We start from the raw sequence: 26270 nt of genomic DNA, 5'->3' as shown, positions 1-26270 counted from the left end.
CCTCTGTTGCTTTAAAGTTTCTGCATTAGTTCCTTTGCATTGAAGACATCAAATGCTATCTTTTTTGGGGGGGGGTTACCTACCTATCCTCATACCTCCTTTGTGTGCACTTACCTTCCCCTTCCCCTGTTTCTCTCAGTAGAAGAGTCAATGCCTTAGGGCAAATATCAATTTCCTGTTTTTCTCATGTAAAAAACTCAGAGTTAAGAAGAAGTCAAGGACATAACGATACAAATCATTCAGTAAGAGCCTAGAAAGATTAGAAGTGGTATCCCATAACCCTTTCAAAGAAACAAGAGCTTTCCAAAGACCTTAAGAACATCCCCAATGGGCCTTCTCTGATAAACAACTCAGATCCTAAGAATTTTAAGGGACTTGAATCAAGCACCTCACAGGATGTCAAAGTAGAGAAAAGTTTATCTTAAAAAGACTTGTGGATATTAATTTTGTCTAATGAAGTGGGTTATAAATTGATATGCAAGAAGTACATAAAATGTTTGAAGAGGGCTGGTCAGCTTGGATTGAAAGGAACAAAGTCAGTCCAAAGTGAAGTGATGTCATTGAACTTGCCACCATTTTGAGGAGGAAGAAAGTTTGACAGGCCCTTTAATTTGAAGTACAGGCTGTATCTTCTGGAAAAAAAAATAAGTTTGCAGAGGCACTATGAGGCATAGGGCAGAATTTAGAGCATCTGAATACTCTTGGTGAATTAGGAGTAGACCCTTGTTGAAGAACTTGTGACACGTTCCCACATTTTGGAATTCTGGAACCAGTGACTGATAGGGGTCTCTTATTTCTCTCCTTTTGATTGGGAGTCTCTGTGGAGGTTATCCAATGTATTTAATTGTAGAGTGAACAGATAACTTGTCTGACTGTTTGGGTCTTCACACTGAAAATATACAAGAATCTGCCCATGAAGTCTCACCAGTAACTTAGATAATAAGCTCCAGAACTTGTAGTTAACAGCAGAATGGGGTGACACACTTTACAGGTCTTGGGGGAGGTAATAATTATATTTTCACCCAGGAATGCAAAGAAAATAAGTCTTTGTGGCCATAGCATGTACTGCAGTGGTTTTAAAACTAGAACCCAAATTATTTGATACAACTTCCACTGAAAGGTGAGTTCTATATCCATCCCCTTTGCATCAGGGTGGGTATCTGAGTGATTGCTTTGACCAACAGGTGATTTCCTGAGTGATGCTAGATGATTGCTAGGGTTATAGAAAAAAACAAGCCAAGAAGCTTCTGGTTTGTTTTAAACTCACATTTAGAACCTTGAGTCCCATGCAAGGTGTCTGACTAGCCTGAGGTACTATGCTGTGAGGATGCAAAGACACATCAACAGGCCATGTAGGTTTTCTGCCTGGCAGTCCTAATGCTCTAATCACCTCAATCCAGGTGTCCAGTGAATAAGATTTCACATAATGCCAGCACCAACATTTGTGTCATTTCCAGAGTCACAGATGATGTCACGGTCAAACGTAGTCAACTATTCCACTGTGTACTGTTTAAATTTCTGACTCACAGAATTATGGGCATTTTGAAATAATTTAACTCATTAAGTTTTGGGACAAATCATTAAAGTGGCAACATAAATATTATTACATAGAGCACTTGTGAGTTATCGCAAAAAGTGCACAAATGAGTTTCTATTATACACATAGTACATCTCAATAATAATGATAATGATTATAAAATATGAAAGCATAAAATATTATCTTAATAGCAAGATTAGAGAAAACCTGAATTTTATATATTCAGCAATTCAGTTGGGAAACTATCTGTCAGGAACATATAAATGTCAAATACAATGACAGGAGAAAACCTGATTAGTATCCAACACTTGCCCATCTACATCCAGAACCATTAATCCCAGGATTTGAGCAATCTGAGGGAAACATGGTCACCTCCTTTGCTGGCATCATAAAGCAGCAGCGGGACTGTTCCCCTGGGGAGTATCTAGAGAGCTCAATAGTCCATACAAATAAGCCCTCAAGTATATTATATTCTGTGAGCACAAATCAAATTCAGAGCAGAAGTGCTTTCTTAGGCAGTCCTACTTTTCAAAGCCATTTAGTTAATACTACAAGCACTGATATTCTCAAAGGGTATCAAAGGAAAAAAAAAAAACTTTCACAGAAAAATTTATGTAGAATTGAACCAGGCCAGTACCTCAGATTAAATGCTGCAGGTTCCACATATAATAAAGTCATTGTTGTTCAGTTGAACATTAATTTAAATGCTGGTTAGCACAAAGTTATTTTGTTAGGAAAAGTCTTATTATGATTTACACAAATGAAAATAGAATTTTACCACTTTCCTAAGTACTCAAATTTTTACAAAATAATTACATGCATATAAATTGTCCACAAACTTTTCTATTCAGTATCATTGATCATTATAGTTTTCTATAGCATGGCTTATTCTTTATAAAACCTAAAAACATTGGTAAAAATAATAGGCAATAAAGACCATATAGATAATAAAGACTACCATATAGATGAAGACAAGTAAAAAAATTATCAAATTTATAGGTAGTTAAACAGAAATTTAAAAGTCCATGAAATGTTGAAAAATATCAACATAAGCAAAGAACACTTGTGCATGCAACTAAAATAAAAAGATAATATGCATTTCTCTACAAACACTTAACTCTAGAAAATTCTTAGTTCAGCAACTATGTGTGTGAAGTCAAGTTAGCAAAAAGAAACCATAAGGTTAGATGTCTTTTATCTAAAGAAAACATATACGGTCTGTTCAAGTAGAGGTCAGAGTGCTGGCAAACTTCACACAGCAGTGAGTTAGTCTCTTTACTATCATTATTTTATCATTGTTATTATAGAAGGCACTGTTTATGGAGCCATGAAATTTTAAATATCTCTCATAATCAAAGATATTAACTCATTAATGAGGCATATTTACTAAGAATAACAAAATGCATGGAAAAAACATAGCCAACATAGGAAAATGACTGTTTTAGCACTTTCATTTATCAAATACTTAATGGTGTTTATTTTGACCCAGTGAATCTTCTTAGAACTTTGGAAATAGTTACTCATTTTAATTCTTTTATAAGGTAGTCCCCACATCTGTCTCTATTTTACATTTGAGGAAACTGAGGCATAGAGATATAAGGTAACCATGCTGATGTCTCACAGGAAGAAGGAGATAAGGCTCAGATTTGAACCCAATCTCCCTGTAGCTGCGTGTTCTTAACTACTCCACTGCCCCTCAGCGTAGGCAGTTGCGTAACCCGTTGCCTCTAATTCTGAAGCATGAAGTTGCCGGTATACTCTCACCGGACCCCAAACAGAATGCCTGAATCATGTGGTAACAATGACAGTCCCAGGCAAATCCTTCACTGTATAATTGACTGACTGTATGCAGAGATGGCTGCTTCTAAAACATGAATGAACTATAATAGTAGTTCTGTTATTAATGGTCATATGGAAAGTAATTTTGGTTTAAAATAAAACATTTCTGCAATTAAAATTGGTAAATCTTTGTAATATTTAATAATAAAGCTCTAATATATTTTCTAAGCTTATGATAATTAATTTTGAATAAAATTTGAAAGCAAAATTGTGCTTTTACAATTACATAAGATGTAATAATTACATAAGAACATATAAGTTGTAAGCTTATCTTTCAGCCACTGAGCAATAGCTATACATCACTATAGGAGCTTGTTCAGGTATAAACCTGTTTAGGTTTATAAGTAAGAATAATTACTATCTGTAGAGACTCTGACCATATGTGAAACCACACAGGTCGTGCCTCACTTAACAAACATTTGTTTTCTGTAATTCACAAGAGGTTCATTTTCTGTGTCCTACAGCATTTCCTGTCCAGTGGTTTCTTGATGTCAATTTTTTTCCCCTAAGAAACTCCTTTTTATTCATATTGACATCAAAAGCACAAATCCTAAAGAATGTAACATGTTGCTCTGTATCAGGAAACATGCATCCATTGGTAATGGTTGGGTGAAGAGATCCTGCTGCAATTGTCCCCTTCCCTTTTGTTACCCAGATTTGTACAATTTGATGAATGGGACCATCAAGGAGAAAAATGAGAGGCTGACACCCAGCACCCACGAGCACTCAGTCCTTTTCTTCAGTCTCCTTTTTTTACTTTTTTAAGAGCAAAGTCTTATCACCAGTTCTATCCTCCTGTCGTGCCTCTTTCAATTATTTAACAGGGTTGCAGAGACAGGGAAGAGAATGAGTATTGAATAGATGTCATTTCTCATCCTCACCTGGATGTTATGAAGGCTACTGCAAGAGGCTCAGAGTGACATTCCTGGGAATGAGCTGGGGAAAAGTGGTATTGAGGCTGTGATCTTTCCCATTTAATGTGCCCTCAAGTTGAGAGATGCTAAATCCATGTTGGCATGTCAGTGTTCCCTTTGTGCTTCAAAGAATTGAGGTAAATGTTGGCTAATCAGCGAGTTCTAAAAATCCTGATTAATGAAACATGTGTAACCACACCTGTTCTTCCCATGTTCCAAAACACTTCCACATCAAGATCTTTGTTCAATAATCCTTCAAACACAATGACCACGTGGAGTCTCATTAAATCAGCCATGAATTCATAATAATGTTTTTTAAGATTCCTACTAGGGAGGAGTTCTAACAATCTATGTACCTAGTCGAGGCCACAATTTGAAAATACTGACCAGAGTATGTCAATACTTACTAATTATTTTAATTTGATAGTCAGTAAAGTGTATTATTCAGTCTTACTTATTAACACAATTACCCACAACATCTGTTTTAAACAAGAAAAATTAATGTGAATTATGCTAATTTCATTGTTGAAAGCAAAAATAATATGGAAATTTCCTGGTTTTCTTGATATAAAAAAGTATTTCAACACTATTAGCATACTCAATGGAATTCATTCTAAGCACATGGGATGCTAATACTCAATTTCGACTCAGGATAGTACTTGGAAAGTGCTCATCTAGAGAAATGTAAAAGGGAATTAGCCTTTCTACCCCCTGGCATTCTCCCATGGTGTCAGATTCACACCTGCTAAAGATGCATTTCATTTGGTTAATACAAAGCATTAACCTGTATGCTCTGGTTAAGTGTACTCTCAGCAGAGGTTATTCACAAATTAACGTTTGTGACGACTTTACTCAGATCCCTATGCTAATCTCAGAAGACAGTGGCTGCCCAGGTTAACAAAGCAGGAAACTATTAAACTGCATTATGGCAAACTGACATTTAGGGTCCTTTATGCTGTAAAGCAGAAATATTCAACTTTTAAAAGGCATAAACAATAAAAGACATATATTATTGAACATAATACATTGAATTACTTCATAGAAAAATTCTTTGGTTTTGAACAAAGGTTACTTTCAAGAAAAGATTGTTCCACTAGTCTGACCACTACTATCCAGGACCCAGGACTTTTCTTCCACCCTGTCTCTCCCCCTTCCTCACTCCCTCTCCTTCCTTCTCTGTCCTGCTATTTCTAAGTCATCTTTAGCATCAGGCATATTTATGTTCTTGAAGCTTCAACCCTTTCCTCAGAATATTCAGATCATTCTGAGGAATGGCCTGAATTGGAAGTCTTCATTCAAACTACCCATAAGACGTGAACAAATCTATTTCAGAAGTTTTCAGGAGCAGTATGACTTTTTTTTCTCCCAAATCCCATTTAAAGGTTCAGTGTTTGTCATTGATTCGGTCTGGTTTATGTATCGTATGTTTCTGTAAATTTTGCTTAAAGAATATGAAAAAGGTTAAGCTACCTTAATTGTAAAGAAATCACATGGGATTTAAAATCGGAATGGCCTGAATACTAATCTCAGCTCTAGCCTTATGATTAAGATCTTCAGCTTCTTTAAGAAAAAAAAAGAATGACGGAAAGATGGCCTGGCTCAAGAGGTATGGGTTGAGAGAGATATCCTAGGCAAAAGGGAAAGAAGCTTTACATACTTTGAGGAGAAAAATGGAAAAGGTGACGTAGAGAAACATCACAAAATAATGAAAGTGCTAAAGGAAAGTGCACATATAAACAAAGACGCTTTTCTTTCTCCCCCTCAAATCTTTGTAAAGCACTTCTGCCTTGTGTGGTCAGCCTACAGTAAAGAAAGATTAGAAAGAAAGGCTCATGGCCTAGATCCCTGGTGTGTATCCACATCCAAAACACAGTGAGTCTTAGAGACACTTGCTTTCAAATCTCAGAGAGTTATGAAGAGTATGTACTAGCGTTTGACTAAATAATAAGATTTATAAGGTCATAATTTCTGGATATAGAGAAGGAAATTAAGTTACCCTTAGAAGGCTAAGAATTTGAAGGATAAAATTTGCTACCCTTGTAAGAGACATGTTTTATAAGCCAAATCTCTAATGTGAATTAATTATATCCTAGTAATTGGTGTTAGCATAGATAAAAAGAAGGAAAGAACAGATTAATAGAAGGAAGATGGTCCAGCAAAGTCAGCAAATGAGACTTAAAGAAGTGAACCTGCCAGTCTCTTAACATTCAACCAGAGAAAAGGAAAGCTGAAACCATGTATTTCCTTAGAGAGAGATCTCCTCCCCTGTTTTCCCAAGGTCATGATTCTCTCAAGGTGTAGGTGAATTACCTCCCAACTAGACCATTTAATTTCCCTCCTCAATTCTACACTACCAAGTGTAATTTCCCTTCTAGAATTCTCTGAAGCTTGCAGTCAACTATTCTATCACTAATTTTATATATCTGTATCTCCAGATATAAATTAGTAAATTTGACCAAGTACATTATATATACAATATACTTTTGTCTATTACAAAGTCACAGACAGATATCTATATACTTCATAACAGATTAAAATGTCTGTGATAATGACTGTGGTTGTGCTACTAAAAATCTCAATTGTGCCAATTAAACCTCGTAACTGGGATATAAGTGTGAGGCACTGTCTTTTAGATACTCGACCAACCTCTAGAGCTGATGGCTATGGAAGAAAATAACATATCCCTGATCCTGAACATCAACTCAACCCAAAGTAGATATATGTTGACCTGTTTTTTGTGCTTCCAGGTTTTTTTTTTTTTTTTAGTGGTACTGGGATTTGAACTCAGGGACTTGTACTTTCTAGACAGGCACTCCACCACTTGAGCCACCCTGCCAGCATGTGCTTCCAGGTTTTTACCCAAATAGATAAATAATAATTAATGCCATGTAAAAATGTCAAAATGTAAATTCATTATTAAATTTGAAGTTAGAAATTTTTAAAATCTTAATTTCTTAATTATTTTTACAGCCTAGGTCTTCTGGGCTACAATAAAAGTTAAGAAAAGTTTTGTATTTTCTCTATGAGTCCCCTTCCAAAAAAAAAAAAAAACTGAAAAAAGATGATATCATGTTAGTATATCCATTTATTCAAGAGTCTCTAAGTTTCTTGTGGAATAGAAATAAAATTGGCTTATATTTAAATTAGCAAATTCTTAATTTGGAAATTAGATCATTTGCTCAATGTGCATATAGAGCCTTTAATGATTTTAAGATAAGCAACAAACATCAAAGAAACTTTAAAGTGGGATGTCTCTCATCTGTTTACAAGACAAGAAATGCTTATACGAATACAAGATGTTTTCCCTTCCCTTAGTGGGAATCACATGAAATGACAGAAATCACTGTGCAGCACTAAATAGTCTTGCTTTTTAATGCACAGGACTTATATTGTTTAATTCATCCACCTCAGAAGATATTTGTCTCTTTAAGACTATTTAATTTATCAAAAGAAGCAATTACTCAGGAGACAGAGATCAGGAGGATCATGGTATGAAGCCAGCAAAAGCAAATAGTTCTGTGAGGCCCTATCTTAAAAAAATCCTTCACAAAAAATGGCTGGTGGAGTGGCGCAAAGTGTAGGACCTGAGTTCAAACCCCAGTACTGCAAAAAAAGAAAAAGAAGCAATTGATGGCTTAAGAGATTTAATAATATGCTTCAAACATGCCTTTTTTTTTTTTTTTTTTTTGGCAGTACTGAGGTTTAAACTCAGGGCCTAGCACTGTGCAGGCCCTCTCCTACTTAAGCCACACCCCCAGACCTTCTTGGCTTTAGTTACTTCTCAAATAGGATCTTGCAATTTTGTTCAGGGGTAGCCTCTCCCTCAGATCCTCCTATCTGTATCTCCTGCATAGCTAGGATTACAGGCATGCACTATCACGCCTGCACTCAAACATGATTTTAAAGAAAAACTTTTAACTCCATTCTCTAGAAAACCAAAATGTACTTGAAACCTTAAAAGTGCTTCCCTTTCCGACACTCAGAATGCTACCTCTTTTTAAAATAGTATGTAGGCAGAAGTTCCCTTTCATTTTTTCACCATTAGTCCAATTTTCCTTTAATTATACCCACTGACTCCCATTGTGCAATGTTGTTAGCACTTTTTACAGACAGGCCCATCTACTAACTGGAGAGTTGGGGGTGTTGCTCTTTTAAAAGACTGTAATGAACCTTCAAATTTACTTTTCTTTTTATTTCAAGTAAGGCTCTTCAGAGAAATTTAACAAGCAACCAGCCAAAATCAAACAGTCACAGTGATGCATATTATTTTAGGTGACCTAGAGTAAACTTTGCTCATTTAATACTGAACTCTCCAATCAGATGCATTTATGTCACCTTTTTTTTCAACAGTCATGTAAGCTGTGTCAGTTTATCTGACTGATGCCAAGTAGAAATCAACAGTAGGAGACTTCAGACGAAGACCTGGAAGTAAAGCAGTATTTCATTTCTGGTCATTCCAGACAGCAAACAAATTTGCCACCCTATATCTCTATGTGATGCTTTCTTCAATAATCTTAAATTTATCGAAAGACTCAGATGATGAGTAAGTAATGTACAGCTTTTGTAAATCTTGCTTTTTGGCATTCCATACCTATTTTCAGAATTGGTTAGTATCCCCTTTTTCTCTCACCCTACACCAATAAGCAAGTGACAGCTTTTTGATATTCTAATAATTACAGTACCAAGTCATTGAAGAGGTATTATAGAGTATTTCCAATTAATACATAGTTGATAAATTTCTTTAGCAAAGATATTTCATTCTTTGAAACAGCTGATGTGCGTATGACAGGGCAATTACTAAAGTCAAAGTATGTCTTGTACTAAATTAGTCAGATAACTTTCCTGAAGTTTTCTGCAAATTCTAGCCTCATCAAAAACTCATTGCTCATTGAGATAAGGATAGCCAAACAGGGAGTAGACTCACATTAATTTCCTGTGCGTGTGTGTTACCTTCTAGGTTAATTCTTTTTAATCTAACCTTTTCTGTAGTTCCTGGTCCCCTTTTCCTATTGGCCTCAGTTGCTTTTAAGGTATCTGCTTTAGTTTCTCTGCGTTAAGGGCAACAAATGCTAGCTAATTTTTTAGGTGTCTTACCTATCCTCACCCCAACCTTGTGTGCTCCAGCAAAAACACTTGTTCCTTCCTATTATTGCTTATAGTCTCTCTTCAACAAAATTAAAGATAAGGGCAAAATAGTTTCTGCTGGGTATTGAGGGGTGGGGGGGAAAGGGAGGGGGTGGAATGGGTGGTAAGGGAGGGGGTGGGGCATGGGGGAGAAATGACCCAAGCCTTGTATGCACATATGAATAATAAAACAAACAAAAAAATAAAAGTCTGGGGGAGCCCAGCAATTTAACCCTCAAAAAAACTCATTGCTCTTGAGTGACATTTGTAAAACTTAGTTCAAACAGAGTAGATAGAAAGAGCCTGCAAATGTCTTTTGTCATTTGAAGATATATTCAAGCTTATTATACTCTTCCAATCGGGCATTGCTTGATGCTCTGCTTTCATTTCCTTTATTTGTTTTGCTTTTGTTTGCTGCTTCATCTGTCCTAAACATCTATCACTGAGGAAAAAAAAAAGATTAACCTACAGACCTGGAAGTGGGAAAAGTTCATCTCCTACAAAACTAATAACCCCTGAGGTCTAAGCAACAGTTATGTTAAAAAGATACATGAGGATTACAGTTCCTGGTCTTTTGTTTGTTTGTTTTGAGTTATTTGTATGCATCCAGGCTGACCTTGAACTCTATCTTCCAGCCTCAGCCTCCTGAGTGGTTCAATTACAGTTGTGCTCCAGGCTTTTAAAGGAGTGGTCACTTGCCAATCTGTTTCAAACTCACTTTAAAGAAAAAGCAGTAGTACTCATAACATTTTCACCCAATATCCTTGACTCTGCTCAATTCTTTTCTTAAAAACCTTTGAAAGTAAGTGTCTGATCTTTCAAATAATTCAACTTACATCAATAGCTGCTAAGTTTTATTCCAAAATAAAGCATAAATGTAGTAAGTTGAATCTTATAGACTAAGTTTTAAATGTTTTTTTTCATGAAGAATAAAATACAGACATCAAGTGAAAGTAATGCACCTTCATTCACTGCCCAGAAATGACAGCAATAGATGTTCTGAGGTCCTAAATCATATTATGTATTCAGTGCCACAGCTCTCTTATCCCTCACATCTCTTCTGCTTTGTTAAGAAAGTTATTCTCAAACACTTTAGCTTCATGGGCAATGGGCAAAATTAGCAAGTATCAATGGTCCCAATGTCTGAAAATGAGCAACATCAAAGCCCCTGGCCAACCCAGGACATTAGGGTTGTACCCTATAAGCCAAAGAAGTCAACTCTGTAGATTGTTTAGAAAAAAGAGGTAGAAGTTTTTGTCTGTGAAATAGCAAATGTCCATATGGATTTGGTTCTTTTCTTCATTCAGAAAACAGAGGTTAAGCTTCATCTGTCCCTGTCATTTACAAATGATTTTCTTCCAATCTACTGTGACACACTGAGAGCTGGAATACAGCTGCTCTTAAACCTGAACCACATCCTGTTGCTGAGAGAGAGAGAGAGAGAGAGAGAGAGAGAGAGAGAGAGAGAGATTGGCTACAATGCCTTGGTTCTCCTATTTTGTCACATCGAAACTCCTCTTACCTCGATTTCCTTGTTCTTCTCTTTGTTTCTGCCCATTGAACTTCTCCCATTGTTGGCAGTCTCCCGTGCAGGGATTACGGATGTCTGGTGGAGGGGCATATTGGCAGGGCTGCAAGTTGCCAATCTCTGATTAGATGACTTATCTCTTCACTCTCCCTGAGCAGCCCACCTGCACAATTGTTCATATCCTTGCCTTGCCAAGCTCAGGTCTAAATAAAAAGGGGAAAAACAGTGTTTGAGACACTGTGCTGCAGAAGTCAGTGTCTTTTGGCCAAAATGTCAAACACACTGAAAAGGGTGCTTACAAGAAATGCATGAGCAAACAATCCAGGGAGTATCGCATTCTCAAAAGGATGATTTACTGCAAGTCATAACTGCACTGCTTTGTCACTGGAGCGCCCCCTCTCCCCTAAGAGCTTTGTGGGAGACAATTCAATTTCTATGCTACCTAATAACTGTCATGGAAACCAAGGAAACCCAGGTCTCATAGGCCCTTATTAGCAGCTGCTTCCTTTAATGGCACAGACTCCCACATTTGCAGTGGCTGCCACTTCTGCTTTTCTTTCACCCCAGATTCCCCACCCCCAAGCCCCTAGAAGTCCACTAAGCACCCAGAGACACTGTATCCTGCTGACTAGGTAAATAAGCAGGAGGCTGAAAAGCTTAGTGTACTATTTGGGGCCAAATCTCTTCCTTGAAAAGCCGGGATAGCTGAATGTGTCCTTCCAGTCTACAATAATCTGATCAGGTCAAAGGATCTGTCTTGAAGTGAAGAGCTTCAAGTAAGGTACAGAAGTGGGTAGAGAGAGAGGGAGAGAGTAAGAGAGAGAGAGGGTGAGGAAGAGAGAGAGAGAGGAAGAGAGAGAGAGAGAGGAAGGAAGGGGAAGAAGAGAAGGGGAAAGGAGGGGAGGAGAGGAGAGGAGAGGGAGACTGACAGTGATTGCACAAGTTCTGCCAATTTTCTAGAATTTTTATTAGATTCTGTACATGTTTGTACAACCAAGATGGGGACCATTTAAAAAACTGGTTAGTTGAGGACAAAAAGAGTGTTTCAAAGTATATTCTTTGTAGCATGACTGCATATTCTCATTTGCCTGTGATGGTCAATTCACACTAACTGTCCCACCATCACATCTGGCTAGTGTTCCTTTCCCACTCAAAGCAAGCCTGCTTTAGATGATAAACTATGTTCTTCCTAATTCAGTAGCATGAAATTACTCATTGGGAAGGATTTGTAAGGGGCACAAAAGAGGAGGGGAGGAGGGGAAAGAAGGGGAGGGGAGGAGAGGGAAGGAGAGGGGAGACAGGAGGGGAGGGGAGAGATGAGACTGGCAGAGACTGCACAAGCCCTTCTGCCATGGTTGTAAAGAGCTAACTGTTCCCTGCATCTCCCTTGCTAGCACATAAGCAACAGCTTCAGAAGCATGGGTAGGGAAGCACAGATGTCTACACTACTCACTTCAGCTTCATTGAAACTCCTGTGCTCCCTAAGATAGATTTGTCAGAATCAGCAGTAGCTCTTCTTTTCTTTTCCAAGAAGGAAATAAACTCTGCTGAGGGTTTTCCTGTGCTCTCAATAGAGTTAAAGAATCTGAACAAAATAAATGGTGAGTCAGAATTTCTGTCCTTTAAATTAAAAACAAAACAAAATACCCTTTCAAGAATAGCTCATTCTCTCTGTGAAGTAAATCCTTAAGACACTTAAACTTTGTAAAAATCACTTGCCCTTTGAGTGTTTCCTCTTTTTTTTTTAGGGTATTCAGCATTTTGTCTTTAAAAAGACAAAATTTCTTTTTTCATTTTGATATATGCATTTTATATTTTCTGGACATTATAAATATGTTAGCTATCCCACTGTCTTTTTTGTTCATTTGTTTAAAATAAAGCAAAATTTGGAAAATCTGTCTGTTTAAAATATATGTATTTTAATCCTTGGTCACTATCTTATAAATTAGAATTCTTTGTTTGTTTGAGATATCTATTCAAAGAGTTTCATTGTGACATTTCCACGTATACATGTATTGCATCCTGAATTGGTTCATTTCCTCTATTTTTCTCCTTTCTATCTTAGTCCCCTTCTCATGGTGATTTCAACAGATTTAAAAATTCTATATTCATTGCTGTATATAAAGTACATCAGCCATATTCACCTTCTTAACTTCCTTCTTTTACCCATCCCCTCCCATTAGTGCCCTCCCTGATCACATAGGAGATCACCATAGTTTCTCATTTCCATTCATATCCAGCTATTTTTGTATCTCACAATGATAATGCCATTTCCAACATGATATTCCAATCTGATTAAACTTAGGATAGAGGTAAAATGTGGAAAAGGTAGGACCCTTCATTGGCGATAAAACCAAAAGTAATGACTGTGGAGAGTGTCAAAAATCCATCTTTAAATATTTGCATTTAAATATACTTCAATGTACTTTCAAGTTCTGCTTAATTATGTGTTCCTCTTAAATTTAATTAGTCACCTTCATTTAGTTTTCATGGCTACCATTCATCAGGTTTATCTGGGGGAGGTTTTTAAATGCATAGCAAACTTACGACACACGAGTATTTGAGGTCAGCAGGTCTGAGGTGGAGAACTGAAGTAGACAGTTTTTAAAGCAATCACAAGTGATTCTTGTACAAACTCATTTGGAGGACCCCTACAGTATACCACTTAGATTATCTTAGCACAATAAGCTAAGGTTTCTATAGCAACAAATTTCTTGCTTTAGAATGGCAAAAAGAAGCAGTTGGTCAGCTCTGAACTTGACATTTGTTTTCCATCAGCACACTTGCAAAGTGTATTTGTAAAATATAGAAGTCCTACTTCTTCCAAAAATGTCACATCTGAAGTTAAATTGACAATGACTAAACATGGCTGTGGTTTAAGGATCCTATCTGTGACCTGTCAGTGTGAAGGGGGCATTTCCTTACTTTAAAAAAGATTGTTAATCCCTTTATCTAGGACTGTCTTAATTAAGAGAAAGTTGGAAATAGAAGTCTGTAAATCTAATAGTCTATGACAAATACTAAAATGTAAATTATAAACCTCTTTAGAAAAGTAATACTGTCAGTGTTTACATCCATGAAAGTTTCCATTAAAAGCCAAGGCAGTTCCCCAGATAAAGTGAGATTTCAGTATTTTTGCTGAAAATACTCATTAAAGTTACAGAAAAGGAGACTCTTAGCTTGAATTAACTCAATGACTATTTTAATCCTGTACCTCATTATGCATGTGAAGTTATCCTTTGTTTACTATGAGATTTTTTTAAAAATAAGATTTAAATTTAAAGTTAATTTGATTTATACGGTTGAGTTATTTCAATTAGCTTTTTTTAAATTCTAAAATTCAGAATATAAATTGAATTTCAAGAAAAGGATATGTGCTTCTTAGAGTATTTTACACCCTTAGCAAGAGGAGGTTTGCTATATCTTTTTCAGTAAAAGTTTTAGAAATAACTAAGAAAAAGGTTAATAAGCATTTATCAAGTATTATATTAGGTACTGCAACAACCTGAGTTTCTAAAATTTTCAGAGTATATCACACTTTGTATTCTGTGATTGTATTATTCTTTGTTCCAACCCTTGCTGCCTTGGAACACTAGAATTCACATCGGTTAAGGTCAATGACTTGCAGTCATCCAATCCCTTTCCTCAGGCAGCTCCCAAAGTATTCTATGTGCTGGAAGCATAAAGTCTCCAGGGTGAGTCTGTATGTAATAATCCAAAGCAAAGAAAATTGTTGGGGAATGCATTTCTCCTTTGGGAGCACAGACCATCTTATGCAGTAATTAAGCCCTATGGAGTAGAGGAGAAGCAATGCATTCAGCAACTATGCTCTAATAAGAACTGGCCACATCACAAGGCCAGAGAAGAGTCATTCAGCTAACCTGCATCTGCATATACCACCATAATACATGATCCAGATTTCTAAACTTGATTTTTGTGGAAACTATGAATTACAATTATTTTCAGAACTATACTGGAATATTGACTCTCCATTTGGATGCTATTCTATATGTGCGTCTTAATTATGACTGTTTTACTTTCACATCCTGACTTCCAACTTTCCACTTTTGGGAACAGCACCTCAGTGCTTGCTCTGGCTCCTGAATTTGGCATCTGCAATTGATAGCTCCAATATTAAGACCTCAGCTTTCCCCACGACATTCTGCTTTGCTGCTGTTTCTTGCTCTTGGTAGCCTCGGTTTTAAAAGAAAAACAGAACAAAATATGCATCAGATCCTCTACCATAGGCCCACCTCAATCTTTGCCAGATCAAGAAAAATCAGACCTCTAAAAGGTTTATTTTGATTTTAATTAATCAACAAAGGGCAACATAGTTTTAGGAAAAGACAAGAAACCAAGAAGCACCAGCTAATACATTAAATGGACAGATTGATAATTCAGCAAGCATCTATTGAGCATCTTCTCTATTTTCTGTACCATACTGGGAGTGAAAAGACAGGAGTCAATGTGTGGAATTATATGGTACCATCCCCACATTCAAAAGGTTTACCATATGTCATTAGAGTGATAATAACCTACATAAGTAAATCCAGTTGAAAGATCACAGCATGTTGCAATTAATATTTGAAAGATAATGTAGAATGCTGAATGTAAATGTCAAAGAAGGTTTGCACACCAAGAAATCATAACTGGTATAGATAATTTAAGAACATCTTCAGTAGGAACTGAGGCCTGGGTCAGACTTGGTAGAGATAAGATGACTAAGTTATTTCAAGGCACAGAGACAAGTGTGAGGTTAGGGTTAGCTCAGGTCAATTTTGAATAACACAGAAAATATATTTAAGATTGTCAGTTGTTTAGACCATTTGGGAGGGAAGAAACCAGGCTCAGGACAAGAAGAAAAGAAACGTCTATGCAAAGCAATGTCAAAATTACAGATGCATGGATTCAAGGAAGAGAAGTAAAATAGCAAAAATTTTAAATGATTTGTGAAAATAAAAACAAGGTACTCTGAGTTGGGAAAAGGATATTTCATAACAAATCCCTGGGCAGGGGGAAGAAACCTGGATCTAGTGGGTCTTCAATGTGTCATTGCACAGGTGATGGTTGCTGTCAGAGGTTATTGGGAAGAATGTATGAGAAGCCATCCCTGCACAATGACCTCACATCTTGTAAAGAACAAAGAAAAATGAGCTGAAATTTAAAGGCTACTTTTACTAGGAAAAGGCTGAAGCATATTTTAACAGGTTTAGGGAACTCAAACTAGCCAAACAAGTTCAATGGGAAAAATGGTTAAAATGTATTGTTCTTAATTTATAAAAATATATTCAATGTAATATAATATTTATAAAATAGTATGCTTTTCTGGGTTTTTGTCTGATTTGTAGAATCCAATTGTGATTATACTTTGCACATGCAACTATCTTTTGTAATTAAAAGAGCATCTTTCTAATATGAATACTTTGCGAAGACTTTTCAGAAACAATTGGTGATCAGACTTCAACACTGAGAACCAGACGATAGATCAGATGAACTCTTAAGATCCTTAATTCTATCCTCTGGAAAGTATTCATGTTTTTTAAGGTTGGAGGAGATCACAACATTGCCATGCAATTGATTTCAGTCTTATGAGGAATCCATAGCAAGCACCACAGTCACATAAAGTGTGTGATGTTTACAACAGGCATTAGAAGTCAGTTGTACAAGTTGTTCCTTACATCACACTCAGGACAAAAGAATGCCATCACAATCTTTGTATTAACATCAAGAGACTGATTTTTTTTTTCTCCATTGTAATTTAGTAAGAAAAAATTTGTAAATTCAATTCTCTAAAAAAATGACAGAAGAAGTAGTAAAAAATTAGGGAGATAAGTGGATATTAAAAATTAATTATGGGGAGACAGATTGGGAGTACTGCAGTTCAAGGCCAGACCAGGCCAAAAAGTTAGCGTGATCCCATCCGAACCAATGCAGGCTGCATATGGTGGTGTGCACCTGTCACTCCAGCTGTGCAGGAAGTGTAAAGATGAGGATTTTGGTCCAGGCCAGGCCAGGCATAAATATGAGCCCCTATTTGAAAAACAAAAGTGAAAAAGACTAAGGGGTGCAGCTCAAGTGGTACGGCACCCGCCTGGCAAGTGCAAGGCCCTGAGCTCAAACTTCACAAGTACCAGGAAAAAATGAATAAATTTTGAGGAAATGTTTTGTAATTAAATAAGTTCACATTTCTGTTTTGTTTTGCTTTCTTGGCAAAATGGAATTAATACCTTATTTAAAAGCAAGATTTATTTTGGCAAATAGAATTAAGTCAACCTTTCTTTTCAGGCATAAAAAGATGTAAGTTAATCTTTCCTAAAGTTCTGTGTCACTTTCAAAATATTGGTATATCTAGCTGAACAAACAGGAACTAAAAAAATAAAAGTAATTCTGAGAGCAAACAACTGTTTTTCCTTATATTTTCAAAAAATGAGGAACAATCATGCCGAAAGAGTGGCATGGCATCTTTGGGGGAATCAGAACATTGTACAGTGTCTTCAATCACCATTGCTTCAGAACCTGCCCAGCCTTGTCCGAGAGAGGAAGGTGTGTGTGGGCTGTGTGTGGCCAGGGCTTCCCTCCCATGCTCTGAAACGTCACCGTCACTATCACCCCAAACTCCAGAAACCTAGGATTCTCAGAGTCAAACAGCACAACTCATCTTAGCCCCTCAATGGCTTAAAGAAGAAAAAGTAGTTTCCCCATGTGCAAAAACTCTGACTTATTACAGAGGATCAATAAACAAATAACACAAGATATTCTTAATATAGTTAACTTTGAAGTACTAAAGATATTTTTATTACCAGAAGAAAATTCCATAGATAAAAGACCTCTAATAAGAAGATGAAAAGATATAAAATGAATTGTGAAACAAAGTATTTGAAAATGGGCTATTGAATACTTAAAAATATTACTGCCACTACTTTCTAAGATGAATAAAATTATCAGATGTTTAATACATCTCTTTTTTTTAAATTAAAACTCCAGACTGTCTTCAAATTCATTCCCATCCTGCCTCTGCCTCCTGAGTACTGTACAGGCATGTACCACCACGCCTAACTCTGTTATATCATTTTTATAAGATGCTCTATATTCATAATTAGGCCCCCCCAAATTTAATGAGTTAGGGCAGTATAATAATCATTTGACCATTTTCTTTACTTTGAAAAACATTAAGAATCATGTAGATTTTTTCGTTCTCTTAGGCAATGATGTTCTGGTGTTTTCATTTTATACAAATAGGATTTATTAATAAAACAGAGGTACCATGCTAATACTTTGGAAAAATAAATGAGGTAACAGCTATCAAAATGATTAACATGCATTAACTGAAATACCTATTTGGGGATTGGAAGAATACTAAAATCCACTCTCATCAATTTTCACAAACACAGTATATTGTTATAAACACAGCCACCATAAATCTCCTGAACTTACTCCACCTATCAAACTAAAGTTTTTATCCTCTGATCAGCATCTCCTCAACCTCCTCTCATTCTGCCCTTAGCCACATGCTGCTCCCTAATTCTATGAAGTACAACTTCATATGTTCTATATATGAGTGGGATTATGCCTTATTTGTCAACTAAAAAATAAATTTAAAAGCAGAAAAAAATAAGACAGTGCACGTTAACGTGGCACACGGCTTGCAATGACTAAGCACTAATTAATAGCTAGACACGCATATTTGAGGCTTAATCATGCCTACTGGATATTTCAGTCACAAAATAGTACTTATATTTAAAAGAATGGTGAAGATTAAATGTTAAAAGAAATTATTACATATTTCCCTTGAAGTTCCTTCTTAGGAAGGAGTATTCAAACACATAGTAAAACACAGTAGTTTTTATGTGAGGGGAATAATTTCACCTCTTGATTAAATACAAATTCATATATCAAATATATGCCATGCATTTTAATAAAAATATGCACTTTTCAAAAAATAAGCATTATGAGAAAGTAGCATGTACCTTGCACCAAAACTGTAGTTTACATGGTGTAGTTTTAAAATCAGATGGTTATAGTTGTCTGGTATTATTATAAGTCTGAATATTATGAAGCAATAATGATGACAATAGTCATTTCTTGAGTCATACACTATCTGGAAAGTAATGTGTTAGGCACTCTACATACATATTTCTTAATTAGGCCCTTACTATAATCTTCTGGCAGGATTATTATCTCCATTTAACAGAGAAAAGAACCTGAGGCTCTGAAAGTTATATGGCTTGCCCAAGGTTTCACATATTGTCAATGACTGACATAGATTAAATTTAACTTTGTCTGACATCACATAACTTAATAACAAGATGTTAACTGAGGGCTCTGATTGGTCGGATGCAGAAAACATATTGATTGTGTGAGGCAATAAGTAGATTGATCATGGTCCCTTAATTATGCTGTTCTCAAAGTACATGTCAAAAAACCAAGCAGTCAATGAATGCGGCGTTATTAGAACATTCTTATAGGTTTAGTAACAGTACTACTCAGATTGATGCCTCTATAATAATGTTTTTGCTGCCATGAATGTGGGCAAAAAGGATGTGCCTAACATAAGTTCCTATCTACTTGTTCATCTCCCCAAAGATATGGAGTCAATAGTGTGAACATGCCCAAAATCTTAAAAATTAAGTTTAAAGTCATTGAAAATAATTGAAAACAGATATTCTAAATAATATAAATTATGATTCATTTTACCCAATGACAAATATTCTACAAGACATTGTTTCATAAAAACTTCACAGACTGCAGTCACCATATTATAATAATAATCCAAATGTTCATAAAAAAATCTCTAAATATTAGAAAATACTTAATTTACTACCTTAAACATTTCTGTAAGTGTCGGCTGGCACATTAACTAAAATGTTCAGTAAACATAAATATTTATATAAATGGAAAGAGAAAAGATACTTAAAATAAGAATGAATTGATATGTTTGAGTGGAAATAGTCTGAACTACCTATTCTATTATGAACACTTTGCATAACTTAAAAATTGATATATTTTCCTTCATAGAAGAACAACTACTCATAAAATGTTTACTGTTGTATAGAGAACAGCCTCAATATAATAAAGTGATAAAGATCTCTGTCCAGAACTTTTAAATTATCTGTTTTTTCATCTGTTTCTAAAAGAGGGTTCAATTTTCCAATGATCATTTTTCTAAAACTAGCTACAATAAGTGAATGAGTAAGATATGAAGAATGTGAAAGACATTTGGGACATATTAATTAATATTACCATACAAGCTTTGCACTTCAGAACACAGAATTAATGCATCTGGAATCTTACTGCTCAGTATTATACTTTTCTTTTTTAAACAGAGGCTAATATATGATTTATCCTTTAGATTACTTTCAAAGGCCACTCTTTTTGTTACATAGCATTTGTACTAGAATAACTAACGGTTGTCCAAGGAAGTTATTTGGGCAGAAGGAAAGGGCAAAGAATGAGAGAAGGAATAAAGAAGAATGTCAATAAGGGTCTTACATTTAAAGTAGTATATCTATGGTATATATGCAAAAGTGTGAAGGTAGATGTGAACACTTAAATATGAATATAGAAACACTTTACAGTAAATCACTATAAAAAGTATAGATGCCACTAATAAGCCAAAGATAGTGATAAACTGAATTCTAAAAATAGTAAACCAAATAAAGCCAAGAAAAAGAGGGGAAGGAAAACAAAACAAATATGGAAATAAAAAACACAGCTGTATGATACATTTTAATCCCAAAGTACCAAAGTACTTCTACATATGTTGAATACAAAATTTCTAAACACTCTAGTTAAAAGGCAAATACTGTCAAATTGTATAAATAATGCGAAAATGAAAATAATACACTTCAAATGCAAAGTCACATATGTTAGGGTTAACAGTGAGGACAGCCATGTTAGGACCAGACTCCCCCCTTGTACATGGCTTACTGGAAACTCCCCACCTGACCCCAAAGACTGACAAAGGGACAGTTGTTAACCTTTATCTCCAGATGGGTGCCAAGGACAGTTGAGCAGACAATAACCTAATCACAACTTATCTTTCTTGGTTGCCCAGCAACAGTACTCCTTCATGACCTTCCTGTTTCTTTTCCACTAGCCCTCTGTATTTAGCCCAAGCCTGTGTGTGGCAGTGGGCTCTAGCTCTTTTGCTGGGGTCCCCCTCCACAGGGATTCTGCCAGAACAATAAACCCTGTGCTAGTATTTGAGCCATGTCTGTCTCTTCCATGCCTCTTTTATTTCTAACATTTGGTGCTGAAACCCAGGAGAGAGTTTTGAACAGGAGGAACACTCTTCTTGGGCTACCGCAATTCTGTGATCCTCATATGGTCTATGGAGCATCCCGTTGGGGTCTCTAGTCTGGGCTTAATATGGATGTACTATGGCTAAGAGGCGCCTAAATTCTGGTGAGGGGTGTGGCTGGTACCTCCCTTCATCCCCAAACCACCTGACCTTTCTCTTAATCTCTCTCTCTCTCTCTCTTTCCCTCTCTCTTTCTTTCTCTGCTCACTGTTTTCTTCATGTCTCTGGAACTATTATATTTTCTGCTAGCTTCCCCATTATACTGACAATTGTTTTGGGCATGGGATTAGGCATAACCACTCCTTCTGATTGGACGTGAGCCCAAAAAACATTGTTGGTTGACTTCCATCTAATAGCCACACTACTCTGGGGTCTGACCTTCTGGTCATACATACCCTCTGACTTCCCATTCCTCTGTGACCTCCTGCAGGGCCCTTCACCAATTCCACTTGGCACACTCAACACTGGCTCTGGTTTCTACAAGAAAGGGTAAGAGCTGGCCTTTCTGTTTGGCACCCCATGGTGCCTCAGTGTGTGGGTCTCTGACCATTCTCACCTTCAGTATCCCTATTCCTCCCTCTCCCTTTTACCTTCTGGCCATTTGGCCTAGGCGATTCTGGTCCCTGGCTACGTAGGTCAGCGATGTCTGCTTACTGCCCCAGGTTTGTTCTCCAGTTTTGCAAGTTTTCTCTGGGGGACACTGTAGGAAAAACTTCCTAACCCCGGCCATGAGTAATACCCACTCAAAGATTCTCTCTGAAGCATCCTTGAGGTGCCTTTTACACAACCTTACTAAACTGGGCTAAAAATGGTGATTTAAAACCAAAAAAATCATCCTTTTTTTCTACAAAAATTTGGCCTCAAGACAAACTAGATAATTCCCCTAAATGACCCAAATTTAAAATTTTGATCCCAATGTCCTCCAAGACCTTAACAATTTTACCATGAGAAATAGCAAATGGCAAGAGGCTCCCTATCTCTAGGCTTTCTTCTACTCTGATTTCAACCCTCCTTTTGTTCAAACTTCTGAGGCATGTAGGTTTGACTTCAGCTCTCTGCTGTCACAATCTGAAAAGCAATGGACAGCAGCAGCTCCTCCCAGGTTCACTCTCAGGCCCTGAACAGAGAGGCTAGAGTTTTCCTCCTCCATTCCTACTGTCTCTTTCTTTTTTTGCCACTCTCCCACCCTTTCCTTTCTTCCCTTTATTTGAAGACTCCACCAGAGACCATCTTCCATCACTGGATTTCCACCCATACTGGCTTTCAAATTTTGATGAGCTTTCTCTTTTATCTGGGTTTCTCTCTAATCTTACTGTAGACATTTTACTGTGAACCACAAAAGCCCCAGCTGGGCAAGGGACTTCCTCCATCCACCACTGAGTCGATTTGCCTGCTACTTTCTGGGAAAGTATCCAAGTACACAAACTTGGATGCTATCAGTTAACAGTGAAAACACTCTGCCTTCTCATAAGCCTGTCCCACTGGGAAGGGCCACTATGGAGATTGTTCACCATCTCTCAATCTCAGTCTAGGGCCAATGGGAATTGTCTCGGTTTTGGACCTTAGGTCCCACTGGAATTGTCCCACTGGAATTGTCTTAATTTCCAATCCTCAATTTCCGACCCACAAAATGGGTCAAGTCGCCCAAGCCCCCAAATGACAGTCTATTGGCATGTCTCCTCTAAAAACTTTAGACTCTGAGGCTCACAAAAACCATTAAACCCAAACAGTTAATTTTTTTATTGTAACACAATTTGGCCCCAATATAAATTAAACAATGATAACCCTTGGCTTAAACAGAACACTTTTGATTTCCAAATTCAGTGTAAAAATTTTCTCCAATGCTATGACAGATGGTCTGAAGTCCCATACATCCAGGCTTTTCACCACCCAAAGCCTTCTCTCTGTCGGTCTTGTAATTCCTTACAGATCTTCCTTCTAAATAAATTAAAAAAAAAAAAAGCCTCCTCTGATTTCAATGCAGCTCTTATGTCATCCTTTCCTGTTTTCTCATCTCACAAGCTATACATAATGTCTAACTTTGTAACTCTTCTCTCTAAATCTGTCTCACCCATTATGGAGTTTGCTTCCACCCCTCCTACTCTGTAGCCAGCTTTTGTCTCTTCTACTGGACCTGCCATACAGATGAGGACAACAGAGAGAGAAAAGGACGGGGAAAAAGGGAAAGAAAAGTCCTACTCAAGTCACATTGTCAGTTCTCTCAGCATCCTGAGTGACTCACATAGTCCTAGGACTACAAACATAAAATGGATTAAAAGTCTAAATAACACATGGTTAATGCTTGGTGCTACTTTTCTGTCCTGATTCCCTGGTATCCCACCTAAAACTAAGTCTCTAAGTCTGCCTAAACACTCTATTAACACTTTTCTCCTTTAAATCTTGCTTTTGAGATGGGCGGTTTTCCCACTGCAGGCATGTCAAGACTGGAGGGGGATCGAGTCATATCCAAGTTGCTGCAGGCAGTGACCCTGGGCTGGTCTGTTGGCTCTCTTGGACAAAACACCATGCAGTCAGCATTATGGACTCATGCCTTAGGCCTCATTTTTGCACACAGGCTGGAGGGAGCAAAGACAAAATTTAAATTCTCTGTCTAAAATGTCCTATATATTTAAAATTAAAAAACTTCAGTTTTCTAGGTTATGGCATTAGCTAAAAGGGAAAAAGGAAGCCTCCCTGAGGAGATTTGGATTTTTATCATTAGGCCACTTACCTAAAATTAACTCTTGAAGGGCTAATTTATTCTATCTTTTTCTATGCTTGCTATCACCAGTTTCAATGAAAATATAATCCTTTTTACCACAACAGTCTGCCCTTTTCCTAGCTTGTCATACAAATTCGAATTTAAAAACAAATTTTTAATATAAAAAAAAAAACTTGTACCCCCTCTCATGCATTCGTATCCTTTGTCCCAAACAAGGATGTGGGATGCCGTCACCACACAAGACTAGGTTCCCTAAATTTGCTTTAAAGATTTGGCTAGTAACAAAGCTACTGTAGCCCAAGGTAAACTATTATTAGAGATTATTAAAAAATAAACACCCTAGAGGTAAATGTAAAGCCTTCAATATCTAAGAGTACACTTGGAATTGATGTAATTGTTTTGTGCATCATTGTGTACATTTTATGTATGTCTATTGTATGACTAACTTATTAGAGACAAAAGTCTGATAACTACAACAGTCTTACTGGAGACTGAGACTGACTCAAAACATTTTCCTACAACTGACTCTTGCTTCAGCTATCAAACTGCCCAAAATGATTCCTAAAAAAACAGACTGGGGCACATCTCAATCTGCTCCTAAAAATTTAAACACAAAAAAAACTGATTAATGTATTTGTGGCCACTTAGTTAATGTTTACATGTTCGTGTGCTCTTTAAGCTCTTTGAATCTATAAGCTCTTAAATTGACACTTATGGCACGCCTAATTTAATACTTTTTACATATGCGTGTGTTTAAACATCTTTAGGATGATTCTTATTATAGAGTCAATGTAAAAATAAATAAATAAAAGGCTTCTGTTCTCTTGTCCTCCTACCTCATCTGCTGCTACTTTCAAGACAAATCAGTTTTTCAAAGTTCTGTGTCAGTCAGGTCTAACTAGAATGCAGACATTATTTTGTGGAAAGTAACCTTAATCTGTTTCATCCTGTGTAAGTATAATTTACATTCAATTCTTTTATAATTAGATCTGTTAACAAATGGTGTCTTTATAAGTTACTTCTGTATAAAAGTAGTTTAAGATTGCCTTTCTTCATGGGTCTATAAAGGATATAAAAAGGTATTAAGAATATTTTTGGGGAAAAGTTAAAGGAAATAACAAAGTGCCACTAAATGAAAAAGGATTTTGTAAAAAGGTTTGTCCTAATGGAAGGGAATAAGGACAAACCATCAGAAGATTCAAAAAGTCATATAAAGATTCTAAGTAGGTCTTAAAAGTATATAATAGATGGAACTTATAAAAGCCTAGGTGATTAAGTTGACTGTAATCTAAGAGTTACCTAAAAGATTCTCTAGGGTCATGTTAAACTAGAACCTGATTCTCTATGTCCATAAAATAAAAAGACTATCTTAACATTGTTCTGCTCTGAGTAAGATCTGTAAAAACCTTTTGTAAGAAAAGATTTTATCAAAATAATTACTTGTGTTTTCTGTTGATCTTGTCAAACTTTTAAATACTTAAAAAACTAAACCTTAATGAAGTCAGAGTTCATTTAAGTATCTGTTCATGTAAAAGTCTCTTAAATGACCACCTTATATCTGTGTGCTAGAACAACTGTTGTTTTGGGTAATTCTGGCACAATTGGTATGCTATGGATTTGTGACTAAAAGTATGTAGACTTTACCTAAATATTGCACAAACATTTACAGAGTTAAAAATGTGTCACTTAAATATTTAAAATGACCAGCTAACGCTCTCTTTTATCAAACAGCATCTCATCTAAACCTTTGGCATACAAAATGGTTAATAAAACTTTTGATAGTTCTGCTGTTTGTAATCTGTAACATTCAGAAACAACCCACCGTTTGGGCAATTCTGCTATTTAAAACTGGCCTATATTTGTCTTAGCCAAATAAGAGGTAATGTATATATGAAATGTACTTGTACATTAGATAATAAGACTATATGGGATTACAGGCACTGTCCTCCTAACTTGTAAGAGATCTAAAGTTTTGACTTTTGTCAGTGCTGTACACCTATTATCTTATTAGCCAAAATTCTAAATTTTACTTCAAAGAAGAAAAAAACCCTAAACTAATATGTATATCTGATATCTATGTAGCTGTGATACTAATTGTTGCCAGCTCTTTGGAATGTTTTTATACTCCCCAAATATATAAGCCTAAAATGCAAAGCTTAAAAAACTTTACCAAACAGGTATATATCCATGTATTCCTAATTATAACAAGGAACACTTACTGTTGCCTTTTTAATGCTGTCAGTCAAAATATTGTCTACAATAAAAATAACTAGATGTTCTGACAATTCCTAAACTGCTTTTCAGTA

The 26270-nt window shown here is 36.3% G+C and overlaps 1 protein-coding gene across 20 annotated transcripts in view; it reads right to left on the bottom strand.

Moving 5' to 3' along the window:
- Marchf1 (membrane associated ring-CH-type finger 1) overlaps positions 1–26270 on the bottom strand; it is an 814712-nt gene that overhangs the window by 419317 nt on the left and 369125 nt on the right. For 13 of the 20 annotated variants that reach the window (XM_074055052.1, XM_074055062.1, XM_074055057.1 and 10 more), the window contains one exon: positions 10937–11145. The exons of 5 other annotated variants lie outside the window; for them this stretch is intronic. Coding sequence is in view for 5 of the 15 variants with exons in the window: in XM_074055062.1 (XP_073911163.1) it covers positions 10937–11035 (99 nt within the window). In the remaining 10 variants the exon portion in view is untranslated. Of the gene's footprint in view, positions 1–10936; positions 11146–11241; positions 11470–12395; positions 12541–26270 lie in introns of those variants that run through there. 2 more of the 20 variants (XM_074055064.1, XM_074055063.1) reach the window with 2 other exon arrangements.

This window comes from Castor canadensis, chromosome 14 (genome assembly GCF_047511655.1).
Source record: "Castor canadensis chromosome 14, mCasCan1.hap1v2, whole genome shotgun sequence".
NCBI lineage: Eukaryota > Metazoa > Chordata > Mammalia > Rodentia > Castoridae > Castor > Castor canadensis.
Note: the sequence above shows the minus strand (reverse complement) of the source record. Positions and strands in the feature narration are given on the sequence as shown.